The sequence below is a fragment of the Thunnus maccoyii genome, chromosome 11 (assembly GCF_910596095.1).
Source record: "Thunnus maccoyii chromosome 11, fThuMac1.1, whole genome shotgun sequence".
NCBI lineage: Eukaryota > Metazoa > Chordata > Actinopteri > Scombriformes > Scombridae > Thunnus > Thunnus maccoyii.
The window spans coordinates 3,440,528-3,464,433 of NC_056543.1; the positions used below are offsets into that span (position 1 = coordinate 3,440,528).

Below are 23,906 nucleotides of genomic sequence, written 5' to 3' on the forward strand. Positions count from 1 at the left end.
TGTCTACATCAGTGGAGCAGAGGTGGAGCAGGTGAACAGTTTTAAGTTTCTGGGTATCAGCATCACAGAGAACCTGTCACGGACATCACACATCTCCGCCCTAGTAAAAAATGTTCAAAACGACTATATTTCTTAAGGAAACTTAAGAAGGCAAAATTCCCGTCCCAAGTTCTTGAAAGCATCCTGACTGGAAACATCACAAATTGGCATGAGATGTGCACGGCCCAAGACAGGAAGGTTCTGCAGCGGGTGATTAAAACCGCCCAGAACATCATTGGTACCCTTCTCCCATCTACCAAGCATCAGTGATATCGGTGAGGTGAGGCTCCTGCACAGAGCCCAAAGGATACTAAAAGACAATACCTACCCAACCACAGCCTGTTCAACCTGCTGCTGTCTGACAAGAGATACAGAAGTATCCGCTCAATTCATCCTCTGCACTACAATATAACAAATAGTTTATTTATGACTTATTATTTATCAATCCATTTCTTTAATTTCTGTTTTTTGAGTGACTACAAACTACATTTCACTATACAACCTTGTGTTGTAAAATGATAATAAATTAATTTTGAATTTGGTGATAAAACTGAAAGCAAATACACTTGTAATGTTGCAAATAATTCCTAAATACACAGGAAAACCGTGAGTGTGAATGAAAGTTCTGGATAGTAGAACCAGGATATCTGGAAAACAGTCAGCTTCATTTTCTGCTCCAAGTAAGTTTGGCAAAGGTGTCGTTCTTCAGAAACATGTTTTTTGGTTGTTTGTTTGTTTGGGTTTTTTTTCTCGGTCCTGTTTATTTTTTCAAAAACTTTTATTCATAATCAAGTTAACAGTACAATATAAGATGCCACATGGAGCAGACAGAAGAACATATATAGAAAGCAAAGGATACAAGATTAGTTAAATAAATAAACGTAATAAGAGCAACATTAAGTAAATTGAGTGAATGATGAGTAAATAAACAACCTAAAACTAACACGGAAATATAGTAAAATTACGAATTACACAAACAAATTGTATCTGTTGATTAGTCTGAAGGTTTTACAGCCTTTTTGTTGACAGAAGAGTGAGAAACCTGGTTCAACTATTACTCCAACACAACATGACATCATCTGGCAATGATCTGCGCTGGCCATCACATACATGCAAGAGTACGTTCCTGGTGGATTACTTTGTAATGTGAACGCCGTATTCAACTATTAACTTCATGATCGTAGCAATGTAAGAGAAAACATTTGTGATAACTTGAGTTGTAAAATCCTGTCCTGTCTCTCACCACACAGTGGTTTTAAATGAGTATTTAAAACCACTGTGTGGTGTTTTGGCATCTGATAAGCCTTTAAATGCATAAATCTGTAACTCCAACTGGACTTCCTGGATTGATTTCATCACATCTCCACCAACACAGTCACTTGTGCTGTTTTAACATGGAGCAGTTTTCGGACTTATGCAGCCTAACATGGGGGTTTGTTTACAACCCATCTGATTGTCTGACTGCTCTCACATTGGTGAGTACAATGTTATCATAACTTAATTTCAGAGTGACCAAAAATGCAAAAGTCAATCTCACATAATATAACAGAGTGTCTAAAAACAAATGAACCCAGAAAGTCATCAGAATCAGTTTTATTAGCAAAGTTTGCAGCATACAAAGACTGTCTTGGCTTTTGTTTGCACAAGTGTAACAGAAGAATGAAAATAGAACAAAAGTAAGGTAATAATAATAAAAGCAAAGTAATATTAAAATTGAATTAAACATTTTAAACCTGGGGGTGAGACAGTAGAGAGGGGGAAGTACAACATTGATTGTAGTTACAGGAAGAAAGAGACTTTACTGTCAGGTATCCCCCCCCCAGACCGACGAAATCACTGACGTCAAATCACTGACATCTGTAGTCAAAAAGGAAGTAAGGTCATATTTAAATTAGGCCAGCCCTCATCCTGTCTGCACTGCCAAGTGTCAAGTCAGGATGTCATTTGCAAACAATGCTAGAATGATGAAGGTTTTGTCATCTGTCTACCTTCAAGGTAAGATATTATCACCTTGAAATTTGACTTTTAATTCATTTATGCAGATCATCAGAAACATCAATATGAGATTTTATATGTAGCATCATCAGTTAGTCTCACTGAGATCAAGGTGTCTTCAGGTCTTAAATAGAAATGGAACAGATACATAATACACATTTAAATAGAGTTAAAAAGAGAGAAAAAAAGATAAAATTGAATAAAACAGCAGAATAAATGTTACAGTGCAGCATGAGATATGAATCAAACTCCAAATTTGAGTGAATAAAAGGCAGCAGCAAACAGAGAAGTGTCATGGATGAGGACAGGACAGACAAGTGGAGGACCAAAATGCAGACACTCAAGCCAGGCAGGTGAAATGAGAAGAAAATTTAACACAAAAAAGCAAAAAACACAGGTAGCAACGAGAGGCGGTCCACAACAGGTAACCAGGGGGGCAAAGCAGGCAGGAAATAAATAGGCAAACAGGATCAGGATGGCTGAACCATGAGAGTTTATAGAAGCAACATTGATAACAAAAGAAATGGACCGATATAAGTACAGAGGAGCTGATGAGGGAATGAGAAGCAGGGAATGAATTACTGAGTGGAAACAGGTGCATAAATGTGAAGAGGAGGGAGGGCATCTGGTGGACAAGTTGAGAACGGCAGGTCTGGGAAGTTGAAAGAGAGAACATGGCCAGGGAGAAGAAATGCAGAGAACTGGGGATGAGAGACTGGCTGCAGAGAGGGACTGAGGAGCAGACCGTGACAGAAAGTCTTTATCCTTGATTTAAAAGAACTGAGAGATGCAGCAGACCTGCAGTTTTCTGGGAGTTTGATCCACATATGTTGTGCACAGAAACTGAAAGCTGCTTCTCAATGTTTAGTTTTGACTCTGTGGACAGAAAGTGAGAAGAGAAAGAGCCTTAAATTAAAAGTTTAAATTAATCTATCGGGATGACACTTTCATGTTTTAAAGTGATTTTGTAATTCCTTCCATTTATATGGTGCAAAGAACTGGAAGGCTAAATTATTGGTCGGGTATCAAGAACTAGCCGGTCCTCAGATCTTCTCTGATGAACACTTTAAAGCAAGAATTTGATTTGGGGGCCCCCCACTGCCTTGGTGCTGCCAATACTATTGACTATTGTCAATACTTGATCATTCTCACACCTACTGTAAATCTAACACACCCATTGTCAGTTCTATTAGTTGTAACTGTGTTGTTTACATCATACCATTGCCAGCCTGGCATGTTTTTACCCTGCTATGGTTTTTAATCGTAACAGGTAGCAAACTCACAAGAGTGGCCTGGTGTTAATTTGTACTTTAATATTCAAAGTGATACAGTACGAAGTGGTATACTTAACATGGTGTTCTGAAAATTAACACAATGAACCAGCAGAAAATGCATTTACTGTAAACAAGTTGACCACTTTAATTGCTTTTGGTTAAAAAAAATAACTTATATAAAAAGTACCTCACTCAGTAAAACTTCCTTCTTATATAAAAAAATAAATGCAAATGTGAAAAACAGACAATATGAAATAAATATTCAAATAATGACATAAAATGAAGAGAGGAACCTGTAACAAGATAACAATAATGGTTCAAGAATGAAATATAAAGCTGAATAATTATCTTTGAAAACTATGTATAGATGTGAAAAATGTTCAAGTTGCTTCAATTCAGTTTACTCTTCTTATTTCTTCCTCTTACAAACTACCTCAGTATTCCACTTTCTCCTTAGAATCTGTGTTTTCTGACATTTAATACATCAAAAAACAAAGAAACAAAAACATTTCCAGCTCTCTTGTGGGACATTTTAAGCACTCTTGGGGGCCCTCTGGTGGCGATGGGGGCCCTAAGCAGGCACTTAGTTTGTTTATGCATCTGGTCGCCCTGGATGCAGCTCTACAGTGATGAGTTTGACATTTATCTCCTGTAATGTAACACAAGGCACCTCGGAAAATTGCATTATGTTTTTTTTAAGGTGGAATGAGCTCAAGACGTGAATGTGCACCTGCTTGTTCATACGCATGAGAGCCTGACTGCAAAAAGTTGACTTTATTGATTATGTACTTGCTGATATAAATAGTTTGCAGGTTCACAGATATCAATCCTTGATTCACTGACTACTTATTAGAACATGAAAATAGAGCAGATGAACTCTGATTTTTCAGCCTGTTATCTCATTCTAACCAAGATGGTTTACTATTGTTTGGATTTACTGAATCTTTTTTTTGTTTGTTTGTTTCTTTGTAGTTTTCCATTTGGTTCTGCTGCTGCCATTTTCATCTGAAAATAACTCATGTCAAGCCAATGGAACCAGAGGAGCTCCGTGGCTCTGGAGATGCCATCACACCTTCAGTAAACCGTTCCAACCAGAGAAAAGTTTTATATACTGGCAAGGTCAAGATAATTCTGGCCTTGTTGTATATATGTACAATAAAGGAAAGCCAGACTTAAAGCACCAAAGCCAGTCATTTAAAAATAGAACCAAAATCTTCCCTGATCAATTACATGATGGAAATTTATCACTTGTTATTGAGGAATTGATACTGAAAGATGATCAAACCTCCCTTGAAGTCATTTTCAACTCACCATCCGAATCAACAAAGAAGCTCTGCCAGACCACTGTGTGTGTAGCAGGTATGATCATTTGTACTTTTTATATTCATATTCTGTATTATGTCAAATGAATCACTGATGAAAGGTCTTGGGGTTTTTTTTGTCAAATTTGAAGATATCTCAGTTGAGCATATGAATATGTAGTGGTATAAATAAATAATGAATAATGGGGGTCTGGTAAACCACTAAATATTAAGGGAAGTTTACAGGAAATCACATCATTTTGTAGCTATTAAATTACCAGACATTTCAGATTTGTCATTCTTTATTTGCATATTTATTATAAGTTCCTTGATAACCAAAACTTTGTATGAATGCTCACATATACACATGAAAAATCCTGCTAAACTAATCCTGATCTATCTAATCCTGATCTATTTCCAGCTCCTTTCCAGGAACCAAAACTTGAGATAAATCAATCAAATAAGACAGCAACCTGCAGCACAAAGGGGGGTTACCCTAAACCTGAAATCAAATGGACTTCCCAGGGCGGACAGAATCAATCAGAACGTACACTGGAACAACATGAAGTACAGACGACTATGACCTCTGAAGAAGACGGCACTTACAGTACCAGCAGCACAGCCAACATCACAGGGTCACAGAGAGTGACCTGCAGAGTTCACAACCCCACTTCAAACCAGACACTGAGTGTAACTAAAGATACGACACTCGAGACTCCAGGTGATGAGAGGATTACATTTGATTTCTTTAATTTGTGACCAAAATCTTACTTTTCCCTTAATTTATAATCAAATAATAATTTCTGACAGACTATATCAACCATCTGAATTTATTATTTCTTCATGTTAAAACACTGTGACAACTCTTGTGTTGTATTTGTCTTTTTTTCAGAAAAAAGACATGATCTTGGAATTGGAATTGGATTTGTTGTTGCCCTTGTTTGTGTTGTGGCGCTGATTGTCATCCTGTATCTGCACCGTAGTAAGTGTTTCCTTTTACTTTCCTTTTAAAGTTTGATGTGTTTAATATGTTATAAGTATTCGGTCACATGGTTGTTAATGGGGAGGACAGGTGCAGGTCTGGCAGATGTTTACAGTGTTTGCCCATTGTAATCGTTTGTTTGTCCATGTGACCTGAAACAACTCTCTCCAGTGTTTCCCTTATAACTGTACAGGCTTAGCGGGCCACCGGGCCAACGAGAACCCTGGCCAGGCCAAGAAAATATTTTTTTTAACACCAGAAATAAGGTCAAATATCCATTTATTAGGAAATCAGTAGTGTTTGGGAGCCTCTGTGCAGCGCTGTTCTAAAACGTGAGTCAACCTCTTTGTCATTTCCTAGGAAACTCTGGGTAGCGTAGCTCCGTTAAGGAATTGGACAGTGTGTAATGTGTGTGTGTAGTGGGTGAGTGAGTAGTTGAGTGAGAGAGCGAGCGGCAGAAAAGTGTTGATGAATGCGAACGGAGCAGAGGAAAAGGTTAATAGTAAATTGTCAATCTAGCGGTAAATGTACAGTACAGACTACAGTGTGTAGTGCTGCAGCTTGTCAAGACCAAGGTAAGTCATGTCTGTTGTTCCCCCAACTGCTGGAAAAGTGAAGGTTTAGTTGGCAACAATGGGTTAGCCTAACCTGAAGACGCTAAACAGAGAAAACTGAGAAATTTGTGGCTGCTGAGTTTCCCGACTTTCTGACTGAGACTGACCCCCTTAGGGAGTTTCTCTTTTAGGCTCGAGGAACGTTTTATAAATATAAAACCTTCATGGATCAAAAATTCATAACAGAAAGAGTCATAATTGACCTTCGTTGCAGTTCAAAGTGTCCTGTCAATAGTTTTACAGACGTCGACTTTTATAATGGCGGTCTATGGGGAAAATGCTTTTTGCTACAATACTGTGAGTGGCCACTGGGCAAAACTGGCCGCAAATCTGAGCGTCATTTCCATATCCAGTTCTTATTATACATACATGCACTAAACAAATAAAAAGCTGAGATGCAAATGTCGTTAGTTTTGCAGATATTTAGTCATAAACCAAAATATTGGACAAATGAATACTTTGCCCTGAAAGTCACAGGAAGTTATTACAATTCAACCAGAGCAGAACATTAATGTCTGTACCAAATGTCATGGCAGTCCTTCCAACATTTGTTGAGATATTTTAGTTAAAAGCACAAATGTCAACTTTATGGTGGCACTAGAGGGAAAGTTAAAGTATTACCAAAGTCAGAAGGATTCATCCTCTGGACACCGTTGATGTCTGTAGAAAATAGTTTTTGATATATTTCAGTCAGGATGAAAGTGGTGAACCGACACACCAACCCACTGACAAACATTATGCTTCGTAAAGCCATGCTCCTAACATGGCTAAATATAAGACAAAACATCCAGCACTACCACTGCCCTGTCACCCTTTTTGTATTGTCAAGACTAAAATAGTTGCCTTTAATTCCAGGAAGAACATCAAACTGGAGTCCTCAGCCAACAGCAAACCCATCCGGCTCATCAGCAAGTGGAGGCTCAGCTGGAGGAAATGCCGGTGAAGCTCCTTCCAACATGCAGAATAGAAATGTTGAAAGTGCTGATGAAAGTGAACCTGAGACAGTCAATTTGCTACCAGGGCATCAGTCTGCACTTTACTGTTTGCCAGTGAGGAGGGATGGTGCCACAGCAAGTGCGACCAATGAAGACTCTTCTGCTTCTGAGGAAACAAATGACCGCAAGAAAGATGCAGACGAAACAAAAACCACAGAGAGTGACAAAGACAAATAAGAGTCAGCGGTATGAATGGAGCCGATGTTTTGTACTTTAACCTGTTTTGTGCAGCTCAATCAAACTCTGGTACATTTCTCTGGTTCATATAATACTTATTAAATACATTGAACATGTTTCCTCCTGGACAACTTTTCAGGCTCACAAATCTTTTCTTGCATTAATCAATGCAAAATATCTTTAAATCTATTTTATTTTATTTCATTTTCATAATTTTTATTTCCCGTGTGCATTAGTTTCATTGTTTTTACTGTTTACTGTCTACGTTTATTCTGACTTATTATTGGCTTGTCAGTCATCTGTGAATGACTTTGAATTACATTGATTAATAGATTAAACCCATACATTAATCTGCTGGTGGCGCTAGAGCAGGGGCGTCATGCAGGCAATTTTTTTGAGGGGTTACAGTTTCACAATTTACCAGTAATTATCTGCTTTGTCTTCTATGTTTAGAATGTAACTACCCCTCTATGTGGTATAACTATCTACAACTATGACTGAATGACAATTATTATATAAGTGTCATAGTGTTATATAAATAAAATTGAACTGAATTTAAAATTAACACTATATTGCATTTAATAGCAATATTGAACAAGAAAATGTTGACAAAAAGGCTTTAAACTCTGGGCTAATGTTAGCTGGTTAGCTAGCCAGCACCGTTGATTAAAGATTTAACAACTGTAAAATACTCTGCTTGGAACAATAACGTGTGTCTGACATGGTTTGTCCACAAAAAGTATAATAACCTCTTTAAAATCCTTTACATAGCATCTTACACTTGGTTTTAAAATGTGTTTCGGTGATCCAAACACAAGTGGACAGCCGAGACACATCGCTGTTCCCATCTGTGTCTGTCATGCGTCTCCACTTGTGTTCAGATATTGTTACTGCCTATGTCACTTTTGCTAGAAAGTCAAAGGGCCATGCACACAGTTATTACATCAGTCTGTCACCAGACAAGTGCCAGATTTTTTTGGCATGAGCTAACTAAGAAAACAAATATATCTCAAGAACTAATGAACATGTACCGGCTATTCCTACTTTTGAGACTGGCAGGACAAAGTTTTTGGTGCTGGTGCGCTGTCACCAAAATAACCACCACATCCTGAACTGATAACGTAACTTCCTGTTACGTCCTTATCGGGGACACATCAGGACACATTAGCGTACAAAAGGTATGTGGTCAAATGTGTCCCAGACCACCTTGGCAAGTTGTTTGAGTGATCGGATCGCACTTGTATTTAGCACTGTCCACTTGTGATCTGATCACCCTTACGAAAAAAGTACATTTGAAATTCAGTCTTTCACATGTGATTTCACATGTGAACTTCATTCACATTTGGAAATCACATGTGTATCTTAAAATTCACATGTGAAAAAAGAACATGTTTTTAGCTTTGCATGTGAATGCAAACTTTACATGTGAAAAGGATAGTGTCACATGTTAAGTGAAATATTTCACATGTGAACTTAAGTTTCACATTTGGAAAAATCACATGTATCTTAAAATTCATATGTCAAAAAGACAACATGTTTTCAGCTTTACATGTGATTGCAAACTTTACATGTGAAAAAGATAATGTCACATGTGAAGTGAAACATTTCATATGATGTTGTGGTTTCACACGTGAACCTAAGTTTCACATTTAGAAATCACATGTGTATCTTAAATTCATGTGAAAAAAAAAGTTTTTAATTTTATATGTGAATGCAAACTTAACATATGAGAGGTATAAAGTCACACGTGAAATGAAACATTCACATGTGATAAAAGACATGTTTTGAATGCAAACTTTTATAAAATCAACATTTCCTATGTGAACTGATACATCTCACAGATTGATTCCACATGTAAACTCAAGAGCTTTTCCTTCCATGTAAACTGAGACATTTCACATGTGACATGATTTAGCATGTTATAAATGACATGTTTCAAGTCTCAAGAGGAATTTACATTTTTGGATTGAAAATGTGCTCTTTGTAAAATGTTCTCTTCCTGGACATTTGCCACCGTCATTTAAGTGTATTGAGTGTATTAATAAAAGTATTGAGCTCGCGCTTCCCGCCCATACACTCTGGGTTCCCCATGCTGCCTTCGGGACCTCCGTAATTTATTATTTGATCAATTACATGTCTGACCTATTTTTTCATTTCATTAATTCATTTCATTTAATCCGTATAAAGTTAGTAAAATCTGCACCAAAAAATTACTTTACATAAAATTACTTTACATAACGCTTACTTCTGTAAGTAAACGTGAGACAAGCTTTTGATGAAGACGAATCTTGGATGGTGCACTTGAATGCATCGTCATCTTTGACCGTTGGAAGCAGATTAACGTCACAGACGGAGACAGAGAAACGGATCGGGATCGACGACGACCAAATTAGTATATTTAAAGAAAAATGTGTATCAAAGGAGAAAATGGTGAATGACCCTGACATGATCGGACTGATGGAGCACAGCTCCGCCGGTAAGCTGACAAGGGGAGGATGGCGAAAATACTCAGCAACGGTAAATTACTGGCAGTGAGTGGTGAGTAACGTTAACTGTTAATTTAAAACTAGCTTAACGCTAATGTTACTTTGACACCGTGCCAGCTAGCTAGTTAGATGCTAATAGTTGTAACGTTAAGTCGTATGCTTTTATAAGTACATAAATTCGGTTTTTTTTTTTGCCACATTTAATTACTTGTTCGGTGAAATCATTCGTTGCATAGCTTCATCTGTGAATTTAGCACGGTGTAACGTTACGTCGACGTTAACTGAACGTTACTCCGTGATTCGCACGTTATCATTAACGTACAGATTCTAAGTACAATTGAAGAACCTCAGAAGGAAAATCAAAAGGCACTTTTTAACTTAACCTACCTGTTATCCAGCAGTAGAAATTATTTCTTCCACTTCAGCATATTCTCTCTCTCTCTCTCTCTCTCTCTCTCTCTCTCTCTCTCTCTCTCTCTCTCTCTCTCTTCTTTCTTTTGAGTATATAAATCTAATAACGTCTCAACCCAACCGGTGGAGGCAGATGGCGTCCACCTAGAGTCCGGTTCTGCTTGAGGTTTCTTCCCGTTAAAGGGGAGTTTTTCCTTGCTGCTGTATGTAGTTATAGTTTTTAAGTTACGTCGTGAGATACAGTTGAGTTATGATTGAAATAGGGTCGGATTGATAAAAATCATATATATGGTTTTAACAAAGTATTTTTGTTTTCTTTTTTTCTATTGTCATTGTACTAAATAACTGAGACTCACAGTGTCTGCCTATGGCTGCAGATTTGTGGTGATGTGTGTCCATCCTAACAATAATATAATCTCACTGAGAAGCTTTTTGTCCGTTTGTTGAGATTTCAGCCTTTTCAGAGCTATGATATAAGCAATGTTACTTGCTGGAAGGACAAAGATTCATCAGCACACACTTTGATCTATATTCCATTTCCATGTAATGGTGCACAATTGAAAAGTTTTTTCTAATTATTTGTTATTCCATGTATGTAATCTTTGTTCATTGTATTTCCAAATTTTGATTTTTTTCCCTCCAATCTGGCATGTCTCATGCAGGGGTTGAAATTGAAATAGTCCTTGTATTTTTACAAAACCTCTGCATCAACATTATCCTGAATCCATTTACAGTGCTTTCCTCGTGTGATATGAATCTTATTTTCTTTCTTGCAATATTTGTCTTTCTGTTTTGACAGCTCAAGTGTAAGGGCACTTTCCAGGCACTGCAGAGGCAGACATAAAGGCCTGCATGGCTCAGAAGCTTAAAGACCTGAGGGTTAAAAGCCGGAGTCAGAGGTAAGCTTAATTCACCAATAGTTGCCTTGCTACAGATGCTTTAATCACAGTGTCATCATTGGTTCCACTTGTCATTGATTTCTTTCATTCCAAAATAATGTGAGATGCTGTAGATCAACATGAGGTATTACCTAACATACAGTGGGGTTTGATTAAATACTGAACTTATCAGAGGAAACACTCTGGAAGCATTCTGTGTTTATACTGTGTCCTGCTCAGAGGCACATGAACCATTTTTACTAGCAGACTGCGTTTATATTATTTATTCATTGTTTATTGATATCCTGATAGTGAATTCATTATTTAATAACCCAGAATATGATCAGGGTGTCTTTCTAACAGTGGAAATGGTTTATTGGGCTAAATGTTTCAGGGAAAAATGAAATGATGTAACTCATATCAAAGCAGACGCTCAGGAATTTTCAGCCTCAGATGTGACTGAATGGAAATGATGACAAATTATGTCAAATATAAATGTGTTTAAACTCTTTCTTGCTGACAAACAGCAGACTCTCCCTGACTTTAATTTTATCTATAATAACAGTTAATGGGGGAAATAACAGATCATGAAAAGGAAAATCTCTCTAATGAATGAAGAAAGTTGTTTATGGTTCTTTTGTTGATCAGACCGACAATTAACACAGATTTTTAACTAGATAAATAAAATATAAAACTTGGGAGTGATACATTTGAGTTTACTCTGTTATCTGTTTTCCCTCCGGTATGAAACTGATGTATCAGATCAGTCCGATCAGCTACAGAATCCAATCAATAACTGATATCCAATAAGGGGGCGTGTCGGCTGGTAAAAGACTTCCGTGAAGGCTGCTCTCGTGTTTCCTCACTTAGAACTCCTCGCTCCTCGCATCTCAGAGTAGAAATAGGAGACTTGGGACGGCCTTCAAGATGGCAGACCAGAAAAATTTCTAGTTCAAGCGAGGATTGAGGAGCGAGGAAAGATCAAATAAGAGACTTGGGATGTACTGATTGATTAGGGATTGATTAAGGTTGATAAGGGAATGAGGTGCAGGTAGGGAAATGGGCAGGAAAGCTCAGGTGAATGATGGACTTATGAGAAGTGGGAACAGGTGTGAGGATGGATGGGGCAGTCAGGTGTTGAGAAAAGGAGGGAAAGTCCGAGGGCATGTGGTGGACAGCCAGAGGCTGGCAAGAAAAGTAAATGACCTGGGAGAAGTGAGTGGGGGCTGGAGATAGGGACAGAGACACTGCAGAGGACTGGGGATGAGAGAACGGTTGAAGAGAGGGACTGAGGAGCAGATTGTGATGAATACCTTGGCAGGTGTAAACCTTTACAAACCTACTTTTGTATAAAAATTACCTAGCTACAAAACTCAACTGTAATTAAAATAGAGAATGTTAATGGAAACGGACAGCAGAGCGACTCCATTTATAGTTACTGAATGTTACTGAAGTCGACTAAACTACTTTTGAACCAGATCCAGTGTGACTGACTCTTCAGCTGACATTAATAATATTATAAGAAAATATAATAAGAACATAATCTTGGGAAATGTGATACATTTTATTGTTGGCCGTTTTATTAATTGTTTTTCTTATTGCCAAATGAGAAGCAAATCCTAAAACCAATGATGAACTGATCTACTAAAAAATAATGTGTGTATCAAAGCCTGATATATCTTATTCATCTGTGCCGTAGAACTCCGTTGTTGTTCCAAAAACTATTAAAAACACGTCAGTGAGCCACACCGCTGCACTGGGTGACATGTTCCTTCATCATGAAGAGTTTGGTCATGTTAGTTTGTTTAGAAACGGCTCCAAACTCTTCATAATAAAGGAACATGTCACAAAGTGCAGCGGTGTGGCTCACACACACACACACACACTCAATACTCAACGTTTGCTAAAAACTGCAGTGGAAAAGTATTAAAAGATGGACTAATACATTTTTATATTTTTGGTTATGTTCTTTTCATGGGATTTGTTGACAATAAAAAATATAGATTAATCCTTTAAAGCCTAATTAGGAGGGAGTTACAGTTTTATGTTTTACAGTTTTAATCTAAGGATATTGTTTTACTTTTACTAGAATGCCATTATTTTGCATGTTCTATGGCAGTTTTCAAATAAATGGTCTTTGCAATTTTAAATGGTTTTTGGGGTGGTTTTTTGCCTGTATGTTCACACATGTTCAAAACACTAAATATCTGTATATGAATGAAGAGAGAGGAGAGTGTCATTGTTCAAGGGATATCAAAACAATGTTGAGGCAGTATTAATGGATTATGTCACTCCTTGTTATTCTTTCATTCTCTGAGTTTAGCAAATACAGTCCTTCAAAATGCTTTGGGGAATGCAAACAGGAAGTATAATGTTGCAACTGAGTCAGTGAGTCAGTTACATCTGGCAATGTTGTATCCTTGAAATGTTATACCTATTGTTTACTTAATGTTATACCTGTTGAAATGTTATATCTTAGCTATGAGCAGTTCCTGTTCTCACAGTAACTGGATTTGATACTGAAGAAAAGTGTTCATAAATTTAGATGTCTTTGTCATGTAATTTCTGAGTTGATTTGTGTTTTATGTTTATCCAGACTATATCACATGTGATGAAGTCTGGATAAACATTTACAAATCCATTGTGAATGTTGCCATGTGTGCCCTTGAAAGCTTCACACGTGAAACGTCCGAAAACCACATGTGCCCCTGAAGTTTCACATGTGAAACATCCGAAAACAATATGTGCCCCTGAAGTTTCACATGTGAAACGTCCGAAAACCACATGTGCCCTGAATGTATCACATGGAACAAACATGGAATAAACACATGTTTCACAACACATGAAACAGCACTTCACATGTGATAACTCACATGTGTTTTTTTGTAAGGGATGGATGTAAAGGATAATAAGTTAACCGCAAAAAACCAAAAACAAAAACAAAACAAAACAAAAAAAAAACCAATGCACTTTCAGTTGTCACTACCCCATCATGCCCAGTATGCATACCAGTCTCTCTGATCCCACTTCTGTAGATGTGCCATGACGAGGTCACATGACTTAACTTCAGTGGTGGAAAGTAATTCAAGTACTGTTCTTAAGTACAATATTGAGGTACTTGTACTTTAGTGTTTCCATGTGATGCTACTTTATACTTCCACTCCACTACATTTCAGAGGGAAATATTGTACTTTCTACTCCACTACATTTATTTGACAGCTTTAGTTACTTTTCAGATGAAGATTTGACACAATGGATAATATAACAAGCTTTTAAAATACAACACATTGTTAAAGATGAAACCAGTGGTTTCCAACCTTTTTGGCTTTTGACGTCTTACAAAAAGCAGTGTGTAGTCGGGGTCACATTTCACATGTCTATGAGTTGTTAACAGCTCCACCAAATAGTGATTTTTCCCTCTAAACTTCTCACATGCTTTCATTTCAATAAATGTTCAAATGATCCAATATTTCAGCAAAAATCAAAGATTAGAGAAAAAGTCCAAAAACTGAAAACAGATGACCCTTGAAACAGGTGACCATTTGGAGGGGCCCGACCCCTAGGTTGGGAACCACTGGACTAAACTAGCTAACTGTATATAAAGTAGTGTAAACTAGCTCCACCTCCAGGAGCTACAACAGTAACATGCTGCTCTAACACTGATGCTTCACTATTAATAATCTAATGATGTCATATATAATAATATATCAGTCAGAGGGACCAAACCACTACTTTTACTGCAATACTTTAACTACATCAAGCTCATAATACTTATGTACTTTTACTGCAATACTTTAACTACATCAAGCTCATAATACTTATGTACTTTTACTGTTACTTTAACTACATTTTGCTGTTAATACTTGTGTACTTTTACTTAAGCAGGATTTATCATGCAGGACATTTACTTGTAATGGAGTACTCTTACATCGCTGTATTGTTACTTAAATCTTAAAAAGAAAATATGACATATCACAACTGGTGAAACTCCATTATATCAACACATTGTAAACAAGCACAACTGACACACTGTCAATTCCTGCGTAAATTGATCCTATTATTCCTATTTTGTTGTCTTTCCAAAAGGGTCGGAGGTCTTTTGATATGTTGTCTCAGCTGTAATTTCAGTTGGAGGATTGAACCAGAAGAAAATTTATGGTGGAAATTCAGCTGTAAGAAATTGTTGAAGAAATTGTTATTTAGATTAGATTAGAGTCAACTTTATTATCATTGAACAAGTACAAGTACAAGTACTTAACGAGTTGCAGTTGGCATCTAACCAGAGTGCAATTTAGACATGAAGTGCTGATGTGCATGATATAACTTACTATGAGCAGCATGTAGACATACAGTTATACACTTATGCAGTGCTGCAGTGTGTTATATAAAGCGAGTAAATAGTTCAGTTTTTCAGCAGAGAATCAGCAGCAGGAGAAAAGCCCCCACCCCCGATGGTAGCGGAGTAAACAGTCCGTGGTTTGGGTGCGAAATGTCTCTGATGCTCACCAGATGCTCCACTTCCTCCCTGTAGGCCGACTCGTCTGTGATCTGGCCTACCAGAGTGATGTCATCTGCAAACTTGATATGTTGTGATGTGTCTCAGGATGCTTTAAAACTGTGACATATGTAAATTTTTACATACTGCACAGCCCACATACACACCAGATCAATATACACTACTAATTTGTATCCTTTTTATTTATTTTTCCAATTCTCATTTCTATTTTTATTCTAATCATTATTATTTATCGTCCTTTTAGCTCAGCTTCAAGTTTTTGCCACCCTGCATTTCGTTGCACATATTGCACGAGTTTATGACAAACAAAACCTAAACCTAAAAGACATAGTAAATGATTTAACATTTAACATTGGTTATCCGATGTTGAGGTGTTGAGTTGGCTTTTTAATATAGAAATTTTTATTTTAGCGAGATTTATAGGAGATGCTTGGCAGCTAAGACAGAGAACATTGTATCCATCATAACAGGACATTTCTTCCATGTAAACTAAATGTTCTGAAACGCTTTATTTCTGAATCTGTGGAACTGTACGTTATGATATGTCATGTGGCCATCTTGGTTATTTTGGTCTAGTGTCTTGTAAGCCCATATGGGCTGGGCACCAGAAAGGTGCAGGACACTTAAATAAACAATTCAATCAATCAAAAAAACAGAAAGTTGCACTGAATTACATGAATTATGCCATGAAAGAAACATGATAAGGCATAGTTATTACAACCAAAATGAAAACCTACTACTATGCAGTTTAAAGCATAATTAAATTAAACAATGCAATGTATTCATAGTGTCAAAGCAATCTTACATGCTGGTGAGAGTGTGAGAGAAACTAAAGTGCATCCGTTTCAGAGAGTAACAGGAAATTCCACAGATTATAATAGCGTATTAAACAGATGAGCTGCAGGTCACTGCCTGTAAAGATAACCACAAACATTTTCTTTAGGCTTCGTGACCATTGGACCTGCTGTGGGTATCACACATGCATAGATGAAATACACTTTCTGGAAGGAAGAAAGTGAAGTCATCCTAGCTTTTTGAACACTTGTAACACTAATAACTTGTCGTTTTACATGCTGGATTTCCCTCTAATCTAAAAAGGAAGCTACTCCTTGAAAATCTGTGTGTTGTTCTTCGGCAAAGAATACTGGAGCCACATTTCCTTTTCCACTTCAGGTCACATAAATGCCAAGAGGGATGCAACAACAAAAAGTACTCAGCTATTTCTGTCAGCAGAGGAAAAAGCATTCTGATGGTCTGAGTTCATGGACTATTTTACATGGACATCCAACTTTGAAACTGTTGGTGATAACACTCATGATAAGAATGAGGCTGGATGTTTTCCTCTATGATGCATGGGACATGTATGTTCATCCTCTCAGGGATGTTCCTCTTGGCAGTCCGTCACCCCTTAGGTAAGTTTTCTGTACTCTTGAATTTCTTGAATTTAGTTTGAATTTTGGTGTATAGTTCCCAGCCACTGTGTGTGTGTGTGTGGTCCAGGTATTCCACATGTTGTGGGGACTTGCCTCACTTATGAGGACAAAAAGCAAATAACGTAAGTACCCTTAACGTAATTTTAGGGTGAAGACTTGGTTTAAAGTTCAGGTTAGTTTAGGGTTATGTTAAGGTTAGGGTTTGGCATGTGGTGGTTATGGTTAAGGTAAGGATGAGTCTCCGGGAAATTAAATCAGTGTATTGTCCTCTGAAGTAATGGATACACGACTCTGTGTGTGTGTGTGTGTGTGTGTGTGTGCGTGTGTACATCATAATCTGTTGCTATAAACGGCATGTGTAAAATGTTAAGATTTTGGAATAAGGTTTGGAGCTGAAAGCATTTCTTATTCAATGAGTCAAAAACTCAAAACTTGAAGATGAGCAAAGAGTTACTTTTGCATCAGTTTTTTAACAGCGGAGGGAAGAGGATATACACTTTGACACAGATCTGCCAAATCACTTTACATGTTGCAGGAAAGGAAAGAGACATCACTTATCTTTAAGTGTAATAGGTGCAGTGCCCGTTCAAAGCATGCGTGTTAAGAACGGGCTGATTGCTTGGCCTCTGGCTGCTACTACAACATATAGAAAATTTAATACCGTTGATCTGAGGTGTGAATGACTATATACACCAACAGCATGAAAGAAACTAACATTCTATTATATACCGATGTTATAAACAGCATTATAAACAGTATTCTAATAGTAAATAAATGTTACAGCTTTTGAAAAATGTACATCTTAAAATAAAGTGGATCGATCATTTGGGGCTGCCAGACAGCAAGACTATCAAATTCATATCACCTAGTATGATCTTCCTGTCTTTCCACTCCCTTCATGCATTTAGCTGAGGGGGAGTTATCAGTCTCAACTAAAATACTTCTAGTCTGCTGAGGCACTATCGGCCTTTAGGAGTGTGTTTGTTAAACACGTCATACTTCCAAAACATAAGAGCTGTACCAGGAGGAAATGCAGAGAATCCTTACAGTTGAGGTCATTTGTTGGCTCGTGCATCAGGTAGGTTATGTCTGCTTTCATTTCTGTACAGTACCCACTGAGTTTGTGCTTTAAAATTACAAGTGGCCTGCTGGTGCTGGGTGTACCCATCAGTTTTCAGAGTCCTATTTACAGTTTCAGCTTGTTTTACTCACTAAAATCTATCTAGACTGCTTAAGTAGCTGTGCCTTTTGCTGTGGCTATAGCGGTGTATTGATTGATTTATTTATTGACTAGGACAGTGTGCAGTTTTAAACATTAAAGATGCACTGCACCAGAGATAGCTCGAAGCTAATTTGCATCTGTAGTCCCTGGATGTCATGTTGCTGTAGTTATGGCTGGATCTATTGATGTGGCTAATGGCTGTTGCTTGTTTTTGAAAAGCTAGAATTTAAACCTGGTTCTTCTATCGGATATGACAGATGTTTTACACCACTGGAGTTCATGAATAGTTTCACCATGGCGCTCAGCCAATACAAACAGTTTACAATGCCTAAACCTCTACCACCCCAAGTAAAGTTTTCTAGATCTGCCACTGTTTGCTCTGCAAAATGTACTGATAGGCCTGCATATCTGTCGCTGTTATTAACTACAGTTTACCTTAACCAAGTCATATTTGTACATATTTGCACTAGATGTCACTATCCAACCCTAGTAACATTAGCTATGGAAGCTGCCTGGTCTTTGCATCTAAATTTCCCACTGTTAGACCCTAATTTGACTTTCTTAGAGGGTAATCTCTGGCACATTGCAACAGAACTGTACTGTAAACTAAATTGAAATCACATATCTGCTTTATGTTGTTCAATGGTCCAACCAACGTCCTGTCTGACCTGGACGTCTGTTAACATAAAACGTTACATCTTAATGTGTCACTTTAAAGATAATCCCGATAATAAATGATATATAACCAAACACACAGCAAACACAGAAGTTATCTTAGTTAAGACATTCATTTTTACAAAAACACTGAGTCAACATTGATGTGCATCAGTATTTTATATGGATAAACAACACAGAAAAGGATCATCAAAAGTACAGCTTCTTGTATTTAATCTAATAATTTGAATTTTTAACTCTTTTAATTCCACCTGATGCACTTTTCTCCAGTTTCCATTAGTTTCCATAGAGGTGCTGAAGCAGGCTAATGCTAATGCCAGGATGTAAACAGCTGTAGTCAGTTGTCGTCAGAACTCATCAGAGGAAAACAGAGGCTCTAAATCACTGAATGTTCTATAACACTCAACATGACTGTTATAGAAAATACATGCTGACATAAAAGCAAACTTACCAAACAGTTTGCTTTTATTATTTTATTTTTTATTATGTTATTTCTGCACTTTTTCTGTCCTCTTGGTCCTGTTGCGAGCAGCATGTATCTCAACTCTCACTGTGAACTACGTGTATTCTTGTGAGACAGGAGTGCGTCTACACTCATCAAATATATGATATAATAATAGTGTGATTTTTGTACTGTAACTATAAACATCACAGTTTACAGGGCTGTTGTGACTCAGAATGGCTAAAATAGCAGCATTTAACTTTTTGTGCATGTTGTAATAACTCATAATCTTTACACAGTGTACAAGAGCAAAAATTCTGATAAATCAAATTATTTCATTATATCGCCCAGATCTAGTACTCTACTGTAAAGTGATACTATGTTTTAAATTCACATTGCATATCAGAGCTCTGCACCTCAATTGTGAGTTATAGCCAATCAAATAGCAAAGGTGGTACCACTTGGCTCAAACAAGTGGTTTCACATTCACACATTTTTTTTCCTTTTTAACAGAAGCCAGAGTGGAGAAAACTGCTGCTTGTGTGTGAAGTATTTCTGGTAAGTGTCATCTCATTTCTTAACAGTTGCACTTACATAATGAACTTTAATTAATTGGGATTAATACGTAACAGCACTGAAAGAAACAGCTGAAATGAAGTATCAAAAAAAAATTAGTCTGCCTCATAATTGAACTTAATGAATATATCAATAATGAATGAAACTGGTGATCTGTTTTCACAATATGACATAACTATAAGAAAGTATTAATCATAGATCAACAAAGGACCTTTCATCTTTGTTTTCCAGTGAAGAAATGTCTTCTTCAAGCTTTGTGATTTAGTGTGAAGTAGTGGTTTTACTGGTGTTGGGCCTTGGCTATAAGTTTGGCTATCAGCAATAATAAATGATTATCAAAGATAATTATTGATTACTAAAATCAATAGAAACTATTAATAAGAATTAATAATAACGGGGCACCAGGGAAAAAGACAGCCAATTCAGTCTCATAAAATTTACTAAGCTATCAATTTTGAACTCAAATAAATAATTATCTTAATAACTATAACCAAAATTACCATAATAATAGCTAGTTAAGGTTGAAGGATTTTGGAGTTCTTTGCAGAGCAGAGTTTCACAAAACTCATTCTTGTGCAACGTTAAAAGAGACAACATGTATATCCAAGAGCATTTATTTAACAAAAAGGTAAAAGAGCAAAACACACAATATTAATCTAGCTAAATGTACCTATATACAAGTGTATGTGTGTAGGGGAGAAGACAACAGCAAGGTGATCGAGCACATGGCATGCAGTCAATATGGCCGACAGAACAAACCATGTGGCTTCTTGAACTACATGTGCTGCCTGAAACAAAGTGTGCAGAGCTAGCCTTCAAACCTCTTAACCGTGTGGTTCTCTTAGTGGTGTGGTTATGCAATAACCTAACCATGAACAAGACATCACAGCAATAGTTCACTGAATAACATTAACATTAGTACAGTACATTGATTAAGTTAAACAGTCTTGCTTAGCCGTGCTATGCTACACTATATGTTGCTAGGCTATGCCCAGTTGTTACCGAGTCCATGGATGGAGAGAGATGCTTTGTGTTGTGCTGCTTTTTAGCTGGTGAATCCATGGATGAGTCAGGCAGAGATGAGTTTGGCTCCAAGGCTGAAGGATGCAGGCTTTGCTGGGTAGATGGTGCTCCAGTCATGCAGGTCAGAGGGCCCAGGTCACTCCTTTGTGCCGTCCTTTTAGAGTTACTGGCAAGCTAACTCTGCTTTTTGGCTCCTGTTCTTGTTAAATCAGCCAGCAGACTTGTGTGGTAGCTTCTAGCACTAGATAACTTAGTTACTGAGTCTTAGGCAGGCTCTCGTGTCTTCTGCCGTAAAGAAAAGAGCTCTGTGTGTGTGTGTGCTGTGAGTAGGCCACATGTGGTCAGCTTGTGAAACCCAACACCGATTTGAGCTGTAGTAATAAAAAATGCATCTGAAATGATGCCTCATTTCAGGGGAAATTTGTATACAGACAGACTTCATGGGTCACAGAGATTCAGACCTAACACAAGTAGGTCAACGTTTTTCAGACACTCAGCCTCCTCTAATTAAATGAAACAACTAAAGGGATAAGTCTGGGCATTTTCTATATTTTACTTATTGTCAGCAAATCTCGTGCAGAGTCAAACCAACAATTTACTCATCGCACTTAAAAGTATTGTGTGTGTATCCAAAGCCTGATATATCTTATTCCTCTGTTTAAAACACATCAGTGAGACACACGTTGCACTGGGTGACATTCACCCTGAAGATTACGGTCATGTTAGTTTGTTTAGAAACGGCTCCAAAGAAACACTGCGTTTTGAATCGCATACTTCTACTTTTTACTTTTGACACATATTTCATCTAATCTTAACCAAACTTGGTACATTCCATATTTAGATGACCTCCCAAAAAGCAGTTTGTTTTCAGATATCACTGTTTGTCTATAATTGTTTACCAAACTCTTCAGTTTTAAATTGGATTGACATCAAATTTGGGAATATTGTGCATGTAGCCAAACTGCACAAGTGTGTAACATTTGATACAATTCTACCCACAAGGAGTGCTGCTGTAATATTATAACATTATATTTTTACAAATTTGTTGTCTTTAATGAAAGGAAACTTGGTACACAAGTTCTTCATGAGAATGTGCATGACATATTGAAACATGGCACCAATAGCACCACCTTGTGGCCATTAGTGAAACACCACTATACTACTTATTAGGTTGCGTATCACTTAAATATAATATCCCATGATAACAAATCCAGCAAAGTTGTACAGTTGGGGATGCTGAACAAGTCTGTAGCATTTGATACAATTTCACCTGTAGGTGGCGCTATAAGATTTTAAAAAATCACTGCTGGAGCAGCAGCAGCTACTAGCTTGCAGCTCTCCCACGTGTTTTTCATACATTGAATTGAATTGACTTCCCTCCCATAGTCACGTCCGCCGTCTAAACTCTCGCACAATGTCATCACACCAGATCACGTACGTCATCTTGCCACACATGCATGCACACATGCACACACACACACGGACTCCCACTTACACACATACAGTTGTATATAGGTACACTAATAGCTAGATTAATATTGTGTGTTTTGCTCTTTTATCTTTTATACATATATACATGCTGTCTGTTTTAATGTTGCACAAGAATGAGTTTTGCCAACCTCTGTTCTGCAAAGAACTCCAAAATCCTTCAACCTTTACTAGTTATTGATATGGTGATTATTTGATTATAGTTATTAAGTTAATTATTAATCAAAGTTCCAAATTGATAGATTAGTACATTTTGAGACTGAATTGGCTGTCTTTTTCCCTAACTCCAGGGTGGTGCCCTGTTATTATTAATTCTTATTGATATTTTTTATTGATTTTAATAATTAATAATTAACTTTGGTAATCATTAGTTATTGCTGATAGCCAAACTTTTAGCCAAGGCCCAACATGAGTAACTTCAATGTATTCTCTATTGCGATTGTTATTCGCTACCTTTTTGTTGCTGGATATAAAGATATCATCAACCACACAGACACCTTGTGTACAAAACAGTTTATGTACAGATGTACACACCTTCTGAGCCTATCCACAAGAATATCCTGTATTCATACTGTCAAACAGTCCTATATTACAAAACAATCAAAGCTCAGTGGTCCACCAACTATCTTATTCTGAGCGTTCAACCACATCTCATATCAGCTAATTGAGTTTGCTCAGGTGACCTCCGTCATACTTCGGTCATGTGACTCTATCTCCTAGAAATGACGTTTCTACTAAATTCTGTTTCCAGTAATGTTGCCTTGCTGAACATAATCTCTGCCTGGATTATGTTCACAGAACATTTAAAGATTGAAGTTACATTTAAATACTACACAACAGGTGTAAACGTAAGTTCACATCCTGACTGCTGTGTGTGGTTCAGTTGAGGCAACAAAAGCACATTTATATACATTTATATTCTGTTATGATGTTGGATGTTAAAAATGGTCAAAGTTCCAAAACTTGAGTTGAACATATGTAAAAATGCTCCCTGTGAGACAAAACCCAGGTTTCAGCTGCCCTGGACGCTTCATTTGCAAAGTTTTTTTTAACTTTCCATGTGAGATGATGTCAGCTTGTTGAGCATGTCCATAAACAGCCGTCCGTTCTGTAATCTTTGTTGTTGAGGTCGTTGGTGTTGTTGAAAGTCATATTCTGGATCAGATTCAGGCTCGAATATGATGTTGATGTTGTCTGTTTCTGTTATCATGTGACTGAAGTTCCACTCTTAGGACAGATGGTGAGATGCAGTTAAAAGCTCTAAATAGTCAGTGGACCTTTTGAGCTGAGATTATTTGTTACACATACTGTTCCTAAAGGTCAAGAATGAACTTGAATGCTCAAATTTAACAGGTCTGCTTCCAATGGTTAGAATGTGT

General features: G+C 37.3%; 2 protein-coding genes and 1 long non-coding RNA gene across 9 annotated transcripts in view; 2 read left to right on the forward strand and 1 right to left on the reverse strand.

The window, feature by feature from the left end:
• The first annotated feature begins 1,556 nt into the window (after window positions 1-1,556).
• Window positions 1,557-7,519, forward strand: LOC121906863 (CD276 antigen-like). Its single transcript, XM_042426048.1, has 5 exons — window positions 1,557-2,034; window positions 4,281-4,667; window positions 5,031-5,330; window positions 5,502-5,591; window positions 7,061-7,519. Exons 1-5 carry the CDS (start codon window positions 1,977-1,979, stop codon window positions 7,375-7,377), a joined length of 1,152 nt encoding a protein of 383 aa, XP_042281982.1. The 5' UTR covers window positions 1,557-1,976; the 3' UTR covers window positions 7,378-7,519.
• Window positions 6,610-11,061, reverse strand: LOC121906868. Its single transcript, XR_006098753.1, has 2 exons — window positions 10,251-11,061; window positions 6,610-7,306 (listed from the first exon to the last, which is right to left on the reverse strand). It is a non-coding gene; the product is annotated as an uncharacterized LOC121906868 (long non-coding RNA).
• LOC121906862 (butyrophilin subfamily 3 member A2-like) overlaps window positions 9,016-23,906 on the forward strand; it is a 115,260-nt gene continuing 100,369 nt past the window's right edge. For 2 of the 7 annotated variants that reach the window (XM_042426045.1, XM_042426038.1), the window contains exons 1-3: window positions 11,087-11,173; window positions 16,842-17,080; window positions 19,954-19,998. Coding sequence is in view for 4 of the 7 variants with exons in the window: in XM_042426038.1 (XP_042281972.1) it covers window positions 16,851-17,080; window positions 19,954-19,998 (275 nt within the window). In the remaining 3 variants the exon portion in view is untranslated. Of the gene's footprint in view, window positions 9,916-11,073; window positions 11,174-16,841; window positions 17,081-17,168; window positions 17,224-19,953; window positions 19,999-23,906 lie in introns of those variants that run through there. The other 5 variants (XM_042426041.1, XM_042426040.1, XM_042426044.1 and 2 more) reach the window with 5 other exon arrangements.

What these genes read in the sequence shown, in the direction of transcription:
- LOC121906863 (XM_042426048.1), top strand. Translation starts at nt 1,977, where the DNA reads ATGTCATTTGCAAACAATGCTAGAATGATGAAGGTTTTGTCATCTGTC. An exon ending in GACCACTGTGTGTGTAGCAG is followed by an intron (nt 4,668 to 5,030) that starts GTATGATCATTT and finishes ATCTATTTCCAG; the next exon opens with CTCCTTTCCAGGAACCAAAA. An exon ending in CATCCTGTATCTGCACCGTA is followed by an intron (nt 5,592 to 7,060) that starts GTAAGTGTTTCC and finishes CTTTAATTCCAG; the next exon opens with GAAGAACATCAAACTGGAGT.